The sequence below is a fragment of the Anguilla anguilla genome, chromosome 1 (genome assembly GCF_013347855.1).
Source record: "Anguilla anguilla isolate fAngAng1 chromosome 1, fAngAng1.pri, whole genome shotgun sequence".
In the NCBI taxonomy this organism is placed as follows: domain Eukaryota; kingdom Metazoa; phylum Chordata; class Actinopteri; order Anguilliformes; family Anguillidae; genus Anguilla; species Anguilla anguilla.
The window spans coordinates 10,613,439-10,633,174 of NC_049201.1; the positions used below are offsets into that span (position 1 = coordinate 10,613,439).

Sequence of the window (19,736 nt, forward strand, 5' to 3'; positions counted from 1 at the left end):
ATTTTAAGCTGTTTATTTTAGTTTACCTAAGATCTGTTGACTGTATATTTGCATCTCATCACGTTAGTGGGGTCATACATCTTCAACATCACATTCTCTGGCTGGTCCATGTGTCCATACATTGACACTGAAGTGGAAATTTGTGACAGGTCAGAGTTTTCACAAGTGGAAGGCTCTAAATAGTATTCTATTTTTGTTTTGGGCCACAAAACTAGTTTCCCAGAATCCAAACATGCATGTCCAGGAAAAGAAGTATAGACAGGGTCTGGAGGGAGTGGGTGGGATGGGAACATGCAGGAGGCAGTAGGTGTATGTGGGAGGAGGGGAAGGGAGGGGTATGAACACATAAAGGGCAACATGAGTAGGTAAAGGATGCGCACTCTGTCAACAACAAATGACAATACTACATTCATGCAGCAATTACACACACAATATCAGTATATGGTTTTATGCACTCACCATGATGTTCACACCATATTGTGGTAAAAATAGCTTCCGTTTCCATTATCAATTGACAGCATAAACCTATGTACGGTTAAATGATGTCATTTTTACAGTATTGTTTTATTTAATCACTATTTCCTTAAACCCTAAATAAACGTGTACACCCTCTTGGTTAGTGCTCACAGCCAATAGAATATTGGCAACGTGTGAGAGATGCCTGGTGTGACAGAAATCTGGTCCTTTACTTCATTAATTATTCATGCTTTCTCCTACATGCTAAAATTCTGTAATGGCGTGTGTTTCCAGGAGAAAGAACGGGTACGGTAAATTACTTTAATTGCCACGGGGACCCTCTCTGTTACCATGTGCCCGTGCCTTCGCCTCACTTCTTGGTCGTGTCTCCAGCGCCTAACTCCACCTAACAACGACGGTAGAGGAGGCGTTTCCTGCCTTATTTGTTGGCTACACGACGACATCAAAGCCAGTAAGTCGTAATATGAAAACGAAGATAATGGAAAACTAGGGAGCACATTGTAGCCCATAATTTAATGGGTCTTATGACGGAGGCTCTCATTTATTTTGTAACAGATCTGTTACAAAATTTTGCTTTTGGTTTGACAAGAGGGCTTGAGCAGAGTGGAGACTACTATAGCTTTAGTGACAAGTCAGTCGTGCTACGACTCGATTGAAGTCTTCCCAACAGCTGTTTTGAGATGGATTCACCGTAGTGCTGCCTTTGAGCAATAGATGAAGCTGGCGTGAAGTTAATCATCTCTGTTTTCTTTTATTATCGAGTCCGCTTTCCTTGTTTACTGGCGAACTGACGTGTGAAATGTGCTGCAGCGAGAAGCCAATTGGGTGTTCTTATAAGGTACCACGGCAGGGGAAAAGCTCAAAACGATCAATTTGCCCCGGCGTGCACCACGCGCCCTATGACTGCTAGAGAAAAGAAGATAAAGATGATGCGTTTCTGCGATTGTTTCTCCACCTATGTAGTACAGTATCTGTTGAAAACGAGTGGATTCAAAGCAAGGGCGCTGGCTGAACAGAAATATTAACCTGTTTTTGATGCAACGTTGGACAGATATTCTTTATTCTTTGTCTTTTAATTGAAAGAGAACAAAAGAGATGAAATTTCCAATAGAGAACCCACGAAAGCAAGTGAACTGGGAACAAGAGCAAGGTTAGTAGAGTATTATTTTGACCTCATGAAAAGTTTGTTTCCTTCTTTACATAATGTTTATATAAACTAATGATAGCTACTGTGTTTTCTATTATTTATATTACTTTATGTAAACTTCAGTAATAGGCAGCTAGAAAACGACGATCAAAAACATTTTATACTAAACAAAATGTCTCAAAATATTATTTGATTCTGACTATCAATGAATGAAAGTCTGCGCGCACTTCTACAGTAATTTAAGTAGCCTATGTGTCCTGTATCTCATGATTCATCAGTTACCGTTCCTTTCGGAGCTTTATTACTTTCGATTATTCTCAGCTCATTGCTGAATATTTCCTTTTGCACATTCGAGTTTGGCAGTGGGTGCCTTGCTCAGATGTATTGTAGGCTATAGTCTAAATGTGAAATATTAAGGAGGGGACAGATTGGGAGATGCCTGCAGGCAGCCCATCAGAACATGGGGAATTACTTAATACTGTCGTGGGCATGGTCAAATGTAGGCTGAGGTCATACCGGAAAACGAAATAATAGTGCGCTGGCATTTATTATTATTATTATTATTATTATTATTATTATTATACACATACACAATACATGTATACATACCCATTGGCTGGGCACATTAGGAGGTCTCTGCGCTGCTGTAAGAAATGATGAATAATGAAGTATGGGGTGATGTGCTACTCTGATGAGCTGCAGAGCTACTGGAAGTCAATGTGTAGTGCATGCCATGCAGCTCTTCCAAACACACCATCACATGAAAGCTAGAATACAAAGTATATTAGCAATACTTGGTGATTTAGCCAAGTGTCTCTGATGTATCTTACATGTTGATATGGTTTCAGGGACGATAGCTTATTTAATGTATGTATGCATCAATTAGCATGTCTTTTTTTGTGGTCAAAGCAAAACTGAATATATCATTAGATCATCAGAGCAAATCAAATGCCTGGTGGAATAGGCCTTTACTGTCATTGGTAAAGGTTCTTTCTTGCCTAACTGTATAGTTGCCTTTGGGTAAATTGTAAGAGTAAGTAGCCTAGGTCTGCATCTATCTTATTGTTAACCAGACAGTAAGGACAATTTAGGAATTTGATAAATGAGTTTAAATTAAAACAGTGCCCACTACCAAAACCAAATTTTGTTAAAGTGAAAAATCAATATGATTTATTTATTTATTTATTTGGTAAAACATAAGTAATTTTTGTCTTATAGGTACACTGAATACAAACCACAGTCATCATTCAAAACCATTGCATATTTTTAAATAATGAATTGCATTCTGGATATTAGAATTTTGAGTTAGATAATCCTGCTTTTAATTAGTAGAATTATTTTATCCAGCACAACAGACAACCTGATAAGGATTATTTTCCAGGCACATTCTTAACAGTGTGACAGTTGTGAATTGATCTTTTAATTAATAATCCTTCAGTACAAATCCGTTCATGAAATGGTTTGGTTTATGAGCAAACCTGTACATACATTGTAATGTATTGTTTGTGTTTCTTACAGGATATTCTTTCAAGCATTTACAATTGCTCTGAAGGGCACTATATTAGATAAATAATTGAATCACAATGCATATGCAGATATGCCTTATACAGTTTACTCGTATACGGATCTGTAGCTCCGGTAAGCGTGTGGGTGACTGCAGGGATTCCCGGCTGTCCTTGAGTCACGGACGTGAAGGTGGACGTGATTCAGAGTGAGACGCGTCAGAGTTGATGAGGGGAGCGTTCCAGAAGGCAGGAGCTATCGGCTTGCTGTGCTCAGCAGCAGGCGATGAAGACAGGCAATCAACTAAAAATACTCACCCAGGCGTCTAACTAAAACAGAGGCAACAAATGATCACTTTTTGGGTTTCATATGAACCTGGCGAATGCTGCTATCAAGTTCCCTTTGGCGTTGCATTTTTGTTTTGCAGAGGAGCAGAGTGAAGTTAAACAGCATTATTGTGTCAGGGATTATTTGTCTTCTCTGTGTGACCCTTACCATATGGGATGCATCATTGCAGGCACAGTCCATCTGCAAACCCCTTACAGACTTGCAGCAAACACTTTTCATTATTGTGATTTTGTTTATTTATTCAAACAAGATAACTTAAAGGGGTAATATTATCAAAAACGTCTGATAATTATTATTATTAATGGTATAGATTGCATCATTTCAGTTTGTAGGCTTCCTTGCATTTTTAAGGAATAGTTTAAAAGACGCATGTATATTTTATAAACTGGGAAACATAAAGCAAAAATGACATAATCATAGCCTGTACTCTATGTTCTATGTATGGGTATTCAGAAGAGACATATGGAGAGTATGTGTGGGTTTCTCAGTCAGTGAAGCGTTAGAAGTGATGCAACACAGCACAGTGGTCGTACACAATGGGATCAATCTTGCCAGAAGTAGGGATTCTTTTATCTTGACAAGGGCTACTGTTGCATAGGGTCCTCCCAGTTATGCGCCAGGTGCGCTATAAAATGTTCAGTGTTATTCAACCCTTACAGAGTACATATGGTCCCTAATGGGATAGTTTACTGTGTGCTCACAGGCTACCAGTTATCATAAGTGACATGCCTCGCCCACTGTTGCTGCCAGCTCTCCTGTGGTACCATGTGTCAAGTGGTTACTCACATGTGGTTGAGTACAATTGGAAGTGTGCACGTGGTTCAGTCGCAATAGTATTAGATCTGAAATGAAAACCTGATATATAAGATGGGTCTCTCAACTGACAAATCAGGAGCTCCAAATGCTAAAATGCTGTACATTCATGTTGGAAATGTATAGCGGCACTGCTTCAAGGCTACCGCACACAGCTGTAATTGTTCACATCATTACATTGCCTACAGGGATCCATCTCTTTTTTGTCCTTTGGCTTCTGCTTACAGTTTTGCACAAATGGTGTGCCATTACAAGAATGCACTGTTAGTGTTTTAGCCTGATCCAGAAAGGATCTACTGTCTCATATTAATTTGACAGACATGCATTATCGCTTCATCTTCACTTCATCCTGTCAATGCTGATATTTCTATGGCTTGAGCCTCTAAGCTTCAGTGCATTAACTTTCCTCTCCTGTCTCTGGTGGTGCTTCAGTTCAGCGTTGCCTTGCACAGCTCATTACGTAAATCATTTCCACATTGTTTCTGTTTCCTCTTGTGAAGGTTTAATCCAGAAAGGTACCATTTTGAACACTGGCTTTTTACAATTAAAAGCCACCATTACCGTTTTTATTCACAATTACAGTTTGGTGAGTTCAGAAATCACTAAAACTATTTAGCCAAACTGAGTTTGTATTTATAAAAAAAAAAGAAATGTTATGCTTGAATTTACTTCAAAGTCAAAATTAAGGACAAACGTTGAGTGAATACAGGCCACGTCCACCAGTACAGTCCAGCCCATTAGTAAGTTCTTGCTGTTGTCTCCCTCCCTCTCTACAGTGGCGGTTCAAATTAACATGGTTCCGCCAAAGAAGGTTCAGCCTGGGGTGGCCCAGTCCAGCTTGGTGCAGGCCAGTGTGGCCGCCATGCAGAACCCCATGGGCTGTGAACCCAGGCCCAATGGCCACTGCCCGCTCCCCAGGCTCTCCGTGTCTTCCCGCTCCACGGTGGTGGCCAGCATGGACAGCACCAGTTCCGCGCTCCACACCGTCATGAAGTGGAAAACGGTGCTGGCCGTCTTCGTGGTGGTGGTGGTCTACCTGGTCATCGGGGGCCTGGTGTTCCGGGCCCTGGAGCAGCCGTTTGAGAGCAAACGGAAGGACAACATTACACAAGAGAAGGCTGTCTTCCTGCACGCACACACATGCGTCACCCCTGCTGAGCTGGATGAGCTCATAAAGGTAAGTTAAAATCGGCTACAGACGAGCCAGAGACCAGGGTTCTGTCAGGCAAGAGGGATTAGGGTTTTTGGTGGAAACCAGTTTCAGTACATTGGAAGTCGAGGGACTAGGGTGTGGCTAGGGAGTCTGTGGGGTGGAATAAATTTCAGTAGGGCATTTGTTCTGTGGTGGTGATGAAGTAGAACAAGTACAGTGAAGTGAAAATTAGAAGCTGACAGGGCTTATACAAAAAAAGTTAAACTTGGAATTGCTTTTCCTCAATGATGACAGTTGTCTCAAAACTGAGATATTAAAAAAACGATATAAACACGTATATAAAATGTAAAAATGGAGGTGATTGGGTAGAGTTGAGAATAGAGGAGGAGACATCTTTGATTTTAAACACAGGAACAAAGCAAGGCTAAAAATCCGGCATAGTATGCCTTTATACTTAAATAAGCATATCTGTAAAACCGTAAACATAAGGACGATAAATATAGAAAGATTGTCACCCTTGGGTGCCTGAAAGGCTAATTAGCTGTAAGGAGTTATCAGTTGTATCCAGGAGTCATGGGGCATTGGTTTAAGACTCCCTGCAAATGACCTGTCTATCAAAGCCATCCCACCAGCTGTCCCCAGGTCAACAGAATGTACTAATTGATAAGTAAATGCCATGTGCAGACAGACTGGCCTCTAACACATTAAAAGGCTTTTCCAACGGCAAGATGTATCCTGCAGGAATGTGCCTCACATATGACAATAAATCCCACGTTATTTGTGATATTATATGATATGGTGGAGCTGGCATGTAATTTGATTTTGTCTTGTCAGCAACTATGAGCATAGAAGAGGTCGTCTTGCACATGGAAGGCTTGCACTGTCTGGAGCCTTTAGAAATGGTCTGAGTATTACAGAAGAAGGATAAGAAGCAGTAAATTGTGAAGTGAAGCACTGAAGAAAAATGCCAGACAGCAGGGACTGTATTTCAGAAGAATACAGAGTGAGCTGGAGGCTGGCTTATCAGCGGTACCTGTGGAGTATAACACACTTTTCAGGCACCCTAAGATGTATGTGGGAATGATGGAGAGTTTATGATATTATTGTGGTAGTTCTTGGCATTTATTGCAGTAAGACTTACGAATGTTGATAGCCAAAATTTCCACAGTATATTAAGGGTTTAATGTCCTTATGACATATCCTTAATGCTTGCCCTGAAATTGGCAGGCATTCTCATCTCAATGGACAGCGACACTTTGGATATAAGTGTATGATTGACTGTGGAAGATGTCTATTACATCATGTACAGTTTGCAATATAAGTAGCGACTAATTGCTAAACAGTGTTGCCCAAATAGCAGACTGCTATAATGCCAACACTGGAGAAATTACCTTTATCATTACTTTTATTGTTGGCACACTATGGAGAATTTGGCACGGTTAAATTTTGTGAACTTTATACCACCCCACTATCCCCTACCCCCCAATGATCCCACATCACTGCTAACCTCATAGGTCCCATAGCCCTGAGCGTTTTGAGAGAGGTCAGTAATGCCCTTATGGCACAGACAGCATAACTAAGAATCGCTGGTTGCAAGTGTAGGCTAGCTAATTAAAGCAGCCTGTTCTCTGGTGATAGAAAGCTCATAACCGGGTTTTATTTTACCTCTGCTGCTCTGCGTTCTCTTTTCTGCAAGCCTTGTGCTTTTTTAATAGGTGCACCTTTCTTGGCTCCTCATAAAGAAACTGAGCAACACCTGAGATTTCATGCCCGCCAGAAACTGATCTGGAATCGTGAAACCGTGCAGATAGTGAGCCGAACAGGGAGGTCCCTTGGGTCTTTAATGTAGTAAAACAGGACAATTTTATTTAACAATAGCGGCCAGCCATGCAGAATTCAGTTCAGACGCCCGGAGACCACATATTAAAATGAGCGGTTTGGTAAGTAAACAAAAAGGCAAGGTTGTTTCCTTGGTGGCTGAAAAAAATGAAATACAGATGGTGTCATTAAAATATAGCACTTTGCTTTGGAAACCTCAGTGGGAAAAATAGCAAAGATGGAGAATGTGCTTTGTCAGGGAATCTGATTTAAAATGCTGATATTGTGGTATGTATGATTTACAGTCATTTCACACTCACTGTGACGGGCTCGAAAATCACATTTTGCAAATGCGTTTTTAAATAGGGACATTTTCGTGAAGACATTTTAATCTGCACGAAAGATCAGACACTGCCTCCATATGCAGACTCAGAGGTAGAAATAGGATTACTAAAACAGCTTTATTTTATTACTTTCAAGAGTGATGCAGATCCTTATAATGTGGCACATGGTGTGGGTAGCTCAGTGCTTTCCAGTGTGGTGCTAGCCTTCTCTGCATGGTGGAACATGAGAAGGATAGGAAAATGGATGTGCCATTGTTGTGAGCTGCAGAATCACGCAATCTGGATCAGAGACCCCTATATCAGTATTTACACTGATAAATTAACTGACCTGAGGTCACCATTGTATTGTTTGTTGATGGAAATTGACAAACCTGAGACCGATACTGAGATATTTACTGACAGAAATTGATAGACCTGACACCACCTAGCGGTACAGTATTTACAGAAAAACAGACCTGTGACCAGTACTGTAGTATTAACAGAGACAAATAGACAGACCTCAGACCAGTACTGGCGAATTAACAGTGACAAAGGAACAGATCTATATATCAAATATCAAAGATATCTTCTTGTGTTGACAATCTTTCTTAAACAGTGGTTTTTGACCTGACTTACACTGCATGGTTAAGTATAATGACAGGCCACTACTCAAATGTTTTCACCGTTGTCACAATACAGCAGGCCGTAGTGACATGACTGACATTTTTTGCAGGGCGTTCCTGCAAAAGAGCATCCATGCTCAGCGAACCTACCCTGGGTAAATAAAGGTTAAATAAAAATAAAAAAAACATGACTGACATGAAGTTATGTCCTGAAATAAAAAAAGAAAAAAAAAGATGGTATAAAGATGCTGATGCCAAGAAACCATAAATATGAGTGCACAGGGATCTGACATCCAGGAAGCAGCTGGACTTTATTAGAATGGCCACTGCAATCAAGTGATTTGGAAAATATGAAGCTGTCTTTCTTTTGGCTGTGATCCTGTAGTGTTTTGTAGTGTCTCTTTTGATTAAAACAAGAAAAAGAAGTCTAAAATGAATTTTACTCAAAATTAATTCAATTAGGATATTTTTAAAATATTTGTATCACCAGATGAACATAACTAGAAATGTGAGCTGTAAAAACAGATGATTTGAACTAATGTGTTAAATGCGTGCATCTCAGTCATATGGTTGCATTGAAAGAATGGCAGAACAATGAATTCACTCATTCCACTTTAGCTTTGGGAGATCTGGATTTTAATATTGAAATAAAGTTTCAACATTCCAGAATGTTTATTCTGAAAGATCAACAAAATAAAAATTTCAATACTGATGATTTAATATTCAATAATAATATTAGCTGATGTTGGCACTCTTAATTAACTGTAGCCGTGGAAACAAGGAGCCACCATTAATTTTCAATCATTGTGTGTCATCTGTTTTAATATTTCATTCAATATTAAGGCACTAGGCCTTTCCCCAGTGCACATAAGAAAGCCCTAAAATGAGATGCAGCTCACTGGTATTTGACGTGTACTGTTTTTAACCAGTTCCCAGGGAGCCACGTTCATTCAGCACTCTATCAAAGCAGTGAAATTTCACAGCATGTCTTCATTTCCCACACAGCTTTCCTATTAGCACTGGGAATTTTCCCATCTCGGATGGATGCTCATGTCATTTTTATCATTATAGGGAACTTTACATTCATCAGAAATAAATGCGGGAAGCTGCATTTTGCTTGTATATGTCCTGTGATACATGCTGAAATAAAATGTTTAGGATTGTTTTTAGACCCTGGGTCATTATTTAGTCACTGAAATTTTTCCCCTTTGGAATTGACCTTTATTAAGTACTGTGGCCCTTTACAGTAAAATTAACGGAGTATATGTGATGGTCCCACTCTGGGCCAGTGCCAGTCCATATGCACTATGTTAGAATTGATTTAACAATGGACATTTTATTGTGTGTGATCTCGGGGGGGGGGGTGGGGCATGGCTTGAGGGACTACCATGACTACCATGTCAACAACCATGGCAAAACTTGTATTACAGTTGTTGACATGGCTGAGGATAATAACAAATTCATATAACCACTCTTCGTATAACCACTCACAAATCAACTTCAGTTCATTTCAGTGTCACATTGATCATGTTGCATCAATACCAGGGGCAGTGCAAAAATAACATAATGAAAAGAGAAGGAGAATCCGTAATCCACCACCAGCGTCTGTGGTTTCTAGAGAATGCGCTAGAAACAAACATTCCATCACATAGAAGAAAACTGAAATTTTATTTTTGGTAGTTTCTTAAAGTGCTGTGTCATAATGATTCTGTGCCATCTCACAGTCTTGCTGCGCATGATGAGCTTGTCACACAGAGACTCCGGGTGCTTGTAAACATTGGGCAGGCTCCTGGGATGCCTATGCCAGTGTTTGGGAGTGAGTGATTTAGGCACACTTCCTGCTCCTTGCCATCTCACCAGGGTGTTCATCCTCATTACACTGTCTTGGCAGCAGTGTGGTGACTCGCTGTTATGGAGGATGGATGTGCACTTTGAAGTCACTCACATTTCTTCTCGTCGATGATTGTTCTTTTTGGTGCCTACTTTATGTGAGGCTGCTTTTCATAATTTTCTTTGAAATGAGATGGCAGTTCAGCAGACTTCAGTTGGCGTTTTTAAGCAAGCACACAGGGAGAGATGACCTACTCCTGAAATAAGGATCTTGCAGACAACTTCTAGCCCGCCATTATTTTTGTCATCCTTTGATCCACTTTTGCTCAAGATGTTGTTTTATTTTCAATTACAATGATATATGCAATGCTTTATTTTAACAGATCAAATAAAAATGGGTGTTTCCTCAATTTGTGTAAAATACACCATTTGGTTTATATTGTTAACCTTTCACAGGTCATAAGCAAAATTTTTATACTTTAAAGGTGGGTCTTAACCTTTGAGAGAATTAACTAATATGCATTTTGTATAAACAGGAATAAAGACACAAATGAAATAGTAAGAGCTCATTAGCATGCTAATTGCATTTGGTCAAGGATTCAGGAACTGATGAATTGCACCTCATACTTTACCCACAATGCATTTCTATGAGTTGGAGTAAATGCTTCACTAACTTCATTATGGCACAAAGCAGGGCAGGCTATAGGAAGAAAAATTGGTGCTTGCAATCTGCGGTTTGATCAAATGGGTTAGAATTGTGTTTTTCAAGCCTTTTTTCAGGAGCCATCCTTTCCAGGCACCAATCATCCTTTAAGGCACTCAGATTTTTAAAAAATATTGCTTCACCTTGATCTCAGCGCAATAAAGAAACCCAAACAAATGTGAAGTGGATCAAACATTATAAAGCAATTTCCCTATTCTTGCAGCACCTGAAAGTGGTTGAACAGATCATCTGAATTACAAAGCTTCAGTCTGTAAAACTCCAGAGTGCATAGCTCTAAGCTGTCTGTAGAAGACTTCATCTAAGAAATATGGCCAGTGGGAGATTCCATGTGCTGGTTTGCTTCTTTAGCTAAGTAGGCGTCAGTTAGATTTATTACTTAGTTTTAGCTCTGTGGCCAAAGGTGTGAGGTGCAATGTGGCTGTTATCATCTGAGTCATGTATCATGTGCAGGACCAGCATGCAGAGACACTAGCTGCAGGTGCAGGTCTTATGGAGAGTCAGTCTTTAATAAGGTTGCTTTAGGGTCGCTCTTTCATTCGATGCTAAAGCAGGTGGGTACAAGTTTCCTGGTAGCTTTTGCTGTCTTGATCTTGTGTTCCTGAAGTCTGCATGGCTTCTCCTTTGCCAAAGATATGCTGTACAGATGCAGTACCAAAATGATAAATCATTTGCAGGGTGCAGTACCATATTTTGAATTGGTATTTGTGAATATTGTGTGCATTCGTGTGGTTTAGCCCTTACCAGAGAAATGTAATGGCTGACTTTTGGAACACCTGTTATTTGTAAATGTTATTGTGTCTGTTAAGAATATTCTGCTCTTCTCTTCTGCCAAAGATCTCTGGCGCAACTGCAAGGAATCGGTCAATTAGTATAATGACTCATTCTCGTTCCAGGGGGTGAGATCACTGCAACATGAACAGAAATGACCCTCTTTACAGTCACAGTTGTATGTGGGAAAATTTATTTTACTCCTCTGACACTAAGACCTTGATTCAGTCAATCTTTTCTAAGTCTTAAACTCAAAGATAGTGGAAATTTTCTTTTTATCTTCTTATCAATTTCACAGTCTGCCAAATCCATGGAAAATATTGTTTGCAATGAAAAAGGCTTATTCTCATTTATTTGTAAATGAAAGGGCATATGTTGGTTGACTTGCCACCTCCTGTACAGACAGTTGTTCGTTGTTATCCTTGATTTAGTGGTGGTTTACAGTAGCTCATATTTCTTACTCCGTGGAAGGGTGAATGTATATTTCGTAAGTCTGACTTGATGCACCTGACAAGACATGACACGTTGAGGTGAGATGTTGGCATGGAATGACTTTGGTGGACATCAATTCAGTACTGAAAACACAGCAGAGAAAATGTGGAATTGGCTTTCATCGCCAAACTTCGCCAAAATTGTCTTGGGAACCCTACAAGAATTCACATCTCAAGATGTGGGAATGGGTATACTTGGAAATGAGTGTTCATTTTAGTATTAGGTGAAGCATTTCGTAATCATCTACAAGATAAAAAATAATACAAATGCTGTGTGAATTACAGGATGGCATTCTGCGGAATGATTTATGTTTATCATTATTGATATTGAACTTTCATGTGTTTTTGAATGCCTGAGACATTTAAGAACGAATGTGCAGCTACACCAGCCAAAATGTTATGAAAGGGCATTTGCTTACAGTGCTGGAAAAGAAAAGCTTTCGTACAGACCACAGCTAAGTTTCCTGCAGCAGTCCTAACTTGAGAACCTGCAGAACGCACGTTTGACCTTCAGCTCTCCGGAGGCTGGGCCATCGATACATAACTCTCACACCTGAACTGGCTGGCAGTCCACCCCGCTGCTCCCCACACGTAGCGTCCATCTGCTCTCAGGATATCCCGTCAGGATAGGGGCTCTGATGTGGTGCACGCCCAGTGTTTCCATAGCGATGACTCATCACTCTGAGGAGCCATTGCGTGTCACTCACGCAGATGACCCAGCTGAGCACTGTCCTCTTTGGGCATTATGCACGTAGCTGCCCTGTCCTCCAGGACGGCGGAATCAGGCTAAAGTTAGTCGCTCATTTCAAGTGAGCACAATACTGGCGAAAGCTTTATGGCTATTTGACACAATTTTTTTTGTCATGTATGTTATTATAGCCACATGCAAAGTTTTGACCTGTCTGAACATGCACTTTATGTAAGATTCAGAGGTTAGTTCTTAAATTATACCTTAGTTGGGATTAAATCCTTGTGGTGTAGTTTTCAAAACAGGTTCATATTGTATTTACAAATCCTCAGATAAACTTTGGAAGTTGACACCTCAAGCTCTGTTAATTTTTGCATAACAGTGGGTTAGCAAAGTGTAAAAAATCTATATAAAAAGCTGTAATATTGAGGATTCACTGCATGTCTCTTTCAGAGCATGTGACTAAATTAACTGTGTGACTCATATTTTTCCCAGCATGCTGTGAATGCTGCCAGTGCGGGGGTAAGCCCCATCGACCAGACATCATACAACTCCAGTTACTGGGACCTTGGAAGTGCCTTTTTCTTTGCCGGCACTGTGATCACCACAATAGGTAATCTCCACACGCCTCTTCCCAGAACCTCTTCTTCTTCTGGGCCCCTGGAAGATTGATTCATATGCCCTTGTCATCTGTTACGTGAAATGGAGTGAAGCAATACACTCTGCAGATTGAAACTCTGCCAGTGAATACTGTTGCTTAATTAAGCTGCCAGTGAGATGGCAGATAAAGAGATTTCAAAGAGGGAAGCAATATCTGACCTTACCCTTAACCTGGATGCATGATGGATTCATGACCTTTATAGACTTTTAATGGAATCTGTTCATCCAGTTGCTCATTTCAGAGAATCTTGTGCTGTCAGGCTCCAAAAAGAATCTCTGCTATGGCTTGAAAGAGAGGGTTCTTCCAAAGACCAGCTGAAGAAAAAGCTTCAGCTGAACGGAATCCTCATTTAAAATACAGAGCGAAAGCAATATGCCCAGACATTAATGAGTACCTAGAAGTTGTGGTTGCAGCCAGTTGCTGATAAAACTTGAAATGACTTTTGTATTGCTAAATAAGAGAGTTTTTGCAGGAAATCTTTTCCGCCATGAGCTTGAGATGACTCACTAATGTGGGCATTAGTGTAGTTATTTTACACTTTAGTTTGTATTTTCATAGAGATTTGCTCATTTAAAGATCTCTGTCCAGAAGCAATCCCTAAAATATATATTTAGTCTGTTTTAATATTAACAAGCAGGTAGTTTTCAGTACTTCATGCAGTTTAGCACACTTCAGAAAATGTATGAACATGATTAATAATTTACAAACCAAAACAGGTTCAGCAGAGCCTCAGGCTTTGCTTAAAATAACCTAAATAATAGAGTAAAGGGTCATTCCATTGGCTGGAGATCAACCAGATACAGGAGGAAGGAGGAAGAGAACTATGATATGGAAATGAGGTGAGGAAACCATGCATCAGAGTAGGGTTCTAGGAGATAAGATGAATGGCCACTGTATCTGTTCACTCAGCAAATCAGACCAGCCTGTCATCATGGGCCCTGATTCATATACCTTAGTGATACAACTAATCTCACCGGTCTTCCCCTCTTGTTATTATGTGGGCCTTCATTTATGTCATGTTCTTGAAAGGCAGTATGGTCGTCTTCTCCCATTATTTCTATCCCTTTATCTGACTTACAAGCAAAATCACCCAATGAGTTGTCTTGTGGATGTGGATCAGTAGGCAGATGTAGGTCTTTCAGATGCTGGAAGATAAAAAGACTGCATCTCACCGTGACATCTTGACTCCTCCTACAGGGTATGGAAACATTGCCCCCAGCACTGAGGGAGGAAAGATCTTCTGCATCCTGTATGCCATATTCGGCATTCCTCTCTTCGGCTTTCTCTTGGCTGGCGTCGGTGATCAGCTTGGAACCATTTTCGTAAAGAGCATTGCAAAGGTGGAGAAGATGTTTCGGGTGAGTCAGAACCATTCCAAAGCACATCCTGGGTTCTTCTGGGTCCCAGAAGCCTGGGCACACAGTGGGATTCAAGCTGAGGTTTCAGAATTATTTCGTTGCCAGTCATTCTGGAAGGAACCCAGCAGAAAATGAGGAACAGTACATGGAGTATTAAAAACCTTCGCATATTTAAATATGTATCACTCATCTCTATGCTATATTGTAGCATATTTAGAATGCACTGGCTCATATTATGTTACGTAATAGCAGACACCCATTTTAGGCTTTGATTTGTGATTAAATTAACTGAATGGACAGCCTTTGAGGCTACAGTGGCTGTGGAATAGCCTGAGTGACTTAATAACCGTTCTTTGCACAGAATAGCATCGATTCAAGTAATGTTATCAGGTTTGAATCTGATTTGACATATGAAACCAAAGCATCTCAAGCATGCAATGTGAATTTCATTCTGTATTTTATTTATTTTAATGGGATTTTCTGTGAAATAATAATGCATCAGCCATCAGTCTTAAAGCATGTTTTTCTCATTGGGTGTAAAGTGTCATTTAGGTATTTGCTGTATTTATTGGTGAATGGAGAGTGTAGAGCCTTACTCTCAGGCTTGCATAGATTCTGATGTAGCCCTGTATATTTTTTTTATAGGGAATAGGACACGCACTGCCTGAGAGTCCTTGAACAAGTCATTGCAATGCCAGGCTGTAGGGAAACTGATACATGGTTACATGAGCATCCATAATGGCTTCTAAGCATTCAGCTCTTAAACATACAGTACCTTGAGATGACAGTTTATATAACAAGGCATGCAAATTATGTTCAGGTCCCCTCAATTATTTTAGATTGATATTGATCATTTATCACAGCACACTGATGAACAGATGATGAATGGATGTTGAGTCTCTGCCATGCTGGTCCCTTGTTCAGCTTTGCTTGGCCACGACAAAACTTGGCAAGCTTAACATACAGACCACTGAAACTAATTTAACTGAATGTGTCTCGATTTGTCCTCCGCTTTTCCAGCAGAAACATAGGCAAGTCAGCCAGACAAAGATCCGGGTGATTTCCACCATTCTCTTCATCTTGGCCGGGTGCATAGTCTTTGTCACCATCCCCGCCTTCATCTTCAAGGGCATTGAGGGCTGGACAGCCCTCGAAGCTATCTACTTTGTGGTCATTACCCTCACGACTATTGGCATTGGAGACTATGTTGCAGGTGAGGATTTTAGATTTATATGTGTATATATGCTATGATGTTACACTACAGTGCACTGCCGGGGGACTGGGATAGGGGTTTGGAAGGACAGCCCCTTTTTGTTCACTTGCTCTTGCCTGAAACCACATCAAGCTAAGCTTCCTTTCCAACTTGACGTCTGATCACCGACTAGCAGGGCCTCCTACATATCCACAATCTGTCTACACTTATTAGTGTGAATAGAGGGAAGAAATGTATCAAGAATAAAATGTAATTTATATTGAGTGAATAACAGCTGGAGTAGTGTTGCTTCTGAAGTTAAGTGCTGCAAATGTGAAATTAAATAAGCTCTTTACTGCATTTGTCGCAGGAACCTGCATTGATTTGGGATTTAGCTTGTTGCCAGTGCCTCCATCTTGGTCATGATTCTTTTTTAATGCCTCTCAAACATCCCCATTGTTTCTGATGGAAGCGTTTCAAGCACTGCCTTCAACATCGAATGCACAGAAGTACTATGGTCAATGTAAAGATGCAGCTTGCAATGAATATTTTAAAAGTTTCAAGCTAATGGGAAATTCAGGCAGTGCCAGATACTGTATGTTTTTGCTTTCAGGTGGAGATCAGAAAAAAGAATATGGGGAATGGTACAAGCCGCTGGTCTGGTTTTGGATTTTGGTGGGCCTCGCTTATTTCGCCGCTGTGCTCAGCATGATCGGAGACTGGCTGAGAGTTCTTTCCAAGAAAACAAAAGAGGAGGTAGGAAGCACTATTTAAAGCTCATTTGTAGTAACGGCTTCAAAACTACAGTTAATGTCCTCTTTCTGAATTCTCACACCTAAAACAGCCCAGGAAACGTTTAACCCTTTAAGGTGTGAGATATGTAAAAAAATATTTACGTATGTATGTTCGTAACTGAACAATCACTACTGGTAATTGAAAACAATGGAGTGCTACAACACTGACTTGGGATTTTGAAAAAAACATTCCCAAAAAAACGTACTTTAAAGGTAGTCTGTGTAGTTCTTAAGATTTCTTTCCTATGGTAACACAGTATGGTCCTTCAGCTCTATAAGAGTTGGCTGTAGAGTCTGCCAGTCTATCCTATTGTGTAAAATAGCCTTTACCGCTTCTGTTATGCGTACTTTATACAAGCATGCACTCAAACAGTTCTGTGTTGCGTATGTCATATCAAAAGTGCTAATACACCTTTGTCTCTTGTGACGTGTCCTGTTGTTCAGGTCGGGGAGATCAAGGCCCACGCCGCTGAGTGGAAGGCCAACGTTCGGGCGGAGTTCCGGGAGACCCGGAGGAGGCTCAGCGTGGAGATCCACGACAAGCTGCAGCGCGCGGCCACAATCAGGAGCATGGAGCGGCGGCAGCTGGGCTTGGACCAGCGGGCACACTCCCTGGACATGCTCTCCCCGGAGAAGAGGGCTGTCTTCTCCAGCCTGGACACCGGCCGCTTCAAGACCACCTCGCAGGAGAGCATCGACTCCAAGCTGAACAACCTGCGGCTGAAGGTGGAGCAGCGCGAGAAGCGGGAGCAGGCCTCCTCCTCCTCCGAGGACAACATCTTCAACCGCTTCGGCTCGCTCACCAAGCTGGCCAAGCGCGGCAGGACCAAGGAGCTGAAGAAGAACATCCCGGAGGACATCCGCAAGATGTACGACACCTGCAGCTGCAACACCATGGAGGAGGAGAAGAAGGAGGAGGAAGGAGAGGAGGAAGAGGAGGAGGAAGGGGAAGAGAAAGAGTGCAACACCAGTTTGACAAATTTAGCCCAGTGTCCCGAGAGCTCCAGGCTAATGAACGGGTTCATTCCATTTGAAACCAAAGAGGACGAGGATGAAAAAGCACTTGAAGAACAACAAGAGCAGACCCAGATGAGCCCTTAGGCTGGGCATATGACCTGTTGAAAGGTTTTTTTTTTAAAGTCTCAAAATGTGCCTTTCTGTTTTGTATGCTTAAATGTGGGACAGATCATGGTCTGCAGTCTGCTCATTAACTACTCACTGTGCCCTTCTAAATGAAATTCCGTCTGCCAAAAACCTTCTGAAAAAGGTTGCATTACCCAAATTGGAAGTTACGCTATACTCTGCCAAAATGTCAGATGACTACGATACTACTGTAATGAGAGATGATTTTTAAGAGGTTGAGAATGTGTAGGACTGTAGAACAGCCATGTATATTGGCAGAATGAAGCTGAAGATTGCACATTTACTCAACCTTCAGAAAGGATTTTCTTTCTTACTATCAAGTCAATGTTGATCCTTTAACATGATGTCTGTAACATGGAGTCATTGTGAAATGAGAAAAAAAATGCAGAAAACTTCTGACTTAATAACACAGAAACCTAATGTTTTTAAGAAAACGGAAAATGACTTTTTAAAAATTGCTGCACACATGTAGTCTAGATTGTGTAAAGAAAACAGTCAATGCTGAGAAAACTCAGAACTTCAACTGAAAACAACAACAGCAACAATAATTACGATACTTGTACTGTGCATTGTCTTTGAGAAAAATTGCTGTATCAATATATTCCAAAGCTGTTCGGTTCATGTTCGCAAGTGACATCTCAGGGCTCGTTGTCAGGTGGTTGTTGTTCATATACACTTGTCTGAATGATGCTGCATTCTCACTTAAAAATGGATTGCTTTGGCCGAATATGGACGAATGGAGCATAAGCCATATTGCAAAAAAACAAACAAAAACAAAACAAAAAAACAAACAAAAAAATATAAAACTGAGTGGGTTCCATCTTACCATAGTAAAACGCATTGTAAAATGTTTAACATTTGTCAAAGCAGGAAGAACAAGTTATGGAATATAAATCTCAACGCAGTACTGTTCAGCGACTGCTCAGTCGGGTATGTTTCCTTAGTCATAAATAATAATCTTACATGACTATTTTTCTGAGACCTGGACTGTACCCTGGGTCGGTATGGTAATATTTGAGGTTTTGGATAAAGACTGCTATCAACAGTCAGAATGCTTCTTTGAATATAATTTTTAATTATATTGCAAGTTCCTGCACAGAATGACACTGTCTGACAGTGTACGGTATGTCTCAGGATAGGTGGGTAATGAATGATTTGATTTGCTAGAGAGCACTGAGTATGTAATGAGTAGGTAGTGTCTTGTGTGAGTGTATTAGTGTATGTGAGCATTCACTACCCATAATGCACCCGGGCAATAATTTTCTGACCCTCCATCACAAATGTGGGCATTTGTTTTACAGTCAGCTATATTCAAACCAAGAGGAATTTGCGACACAAAGGGTTCTATAGTTTATGTATCATTATGTGTCGATGACATGAAACCAAAATGGCATATCTTCATGATATTTTTGATGCTGACTTCTTCAACACAGACAAATTCTCAGTTTTCATTTAACTAAAACTATTCATATGTGTCCAAGACTGATCAATCCACTCTTTCAGAGTAAAATGCACTCTATCAGAGTTCATTTAGCCATTTTTTTAATATAGCTTTGTACCCTTAAATCTATTTGCATTTCCTTTTACCAAGTCGTTTTGTTTGCTTACTTAATAAACGCCACATTAGTGATTGTACAGTATGCATCACAGGAAATCATCAGGCATGCAGTAGAAGGGAAACAGGAGCTGATGTACAGAAATACTGCCAGATGTGTTCCCAGCCAATTTTTGTAACACGCACCATTATCAGCTGTGTACATGCATGGTATAGTGATCTCATCTCCACAGTCATCCGTCACAATAAATGGACCTGTAAGCCTGCAGATGTGTTGCTACTTCCATTAAGTTTGGGGTAAGCATTTCAAAAATAGATTTATTGCTT

At 40.5% G+C, this 19,736-nt stretch overlaps 1 protein-coding gene across 2 annotated transcripts; it reads left to right on the forward strand.

The window, feature by feature from the left end:
* Nucleotides 1-672: 672 nt before the first annotated feature.
* On the forward strand, nucleotides 673-19,675 carry kcnk10b (potassium channel, subfamily K, member 10b). 2 transcript variants are annotated; one of them, XM_035390664.1, is made up of 8 exons: nucleotides 674-928; nucleotides 1,561-1,627; nucleotides 5,065-5,465; nucleotides 13,202-13,319; nucleotides 14,565-14,725; nucleotides 15,746-15,938; nucleotides 16,531-16,673; nucleotides 17,156-19,675. In XM_035390664.1, the coding sequence occupies exons 2-8, from the start codon at nucleotides 1,573-1,575 to the stop codon at nucleotides 17,810-17,812; spliced, it is 1,728 nt and encodes a 575-aa protein (XP_035246555.1). In that variant the 5' UTR covers nucleotides 674-928; nucleotides 1,561-1,572; the 3' UTR covers nucleotides 17,813-19,675. The 2 variants fall into 2 exon arrangements, with proteins under 2 accessions (XP_035246566.1, XP_035246555.1); XM_035390675.1 differs by having other exon boundaries at nucleotides 673-1,627; nucleotides 15,749-15,938.
* Nucleotides 19,676-19,736: the final 61 nt, after the last annotated feature.

Coding starts and splice junctions, on each gene's coding strand:
- kcnk10b (XM_035390664.1), top strand. CDS start 1,573: ATGAAATTTCCAATAGAGAACCCACGAAAGCAAGTGAACTGGGAACAA. Junction 14,726..15,745: donor AGGTGGAGAAGATGTTTCGG/GTGAGTCAGAAC, acceptor CCGCTTTTCCAG/CAGAAACATAGGCAAGTCAG. Junction 16,674..17,155: donor CCAAGAAAACAAAAGAGGAG/GTAGGAAGCACT, acceptor CCTGTTGTTCAG/GTCGGGGAGATCAAGGCCCA.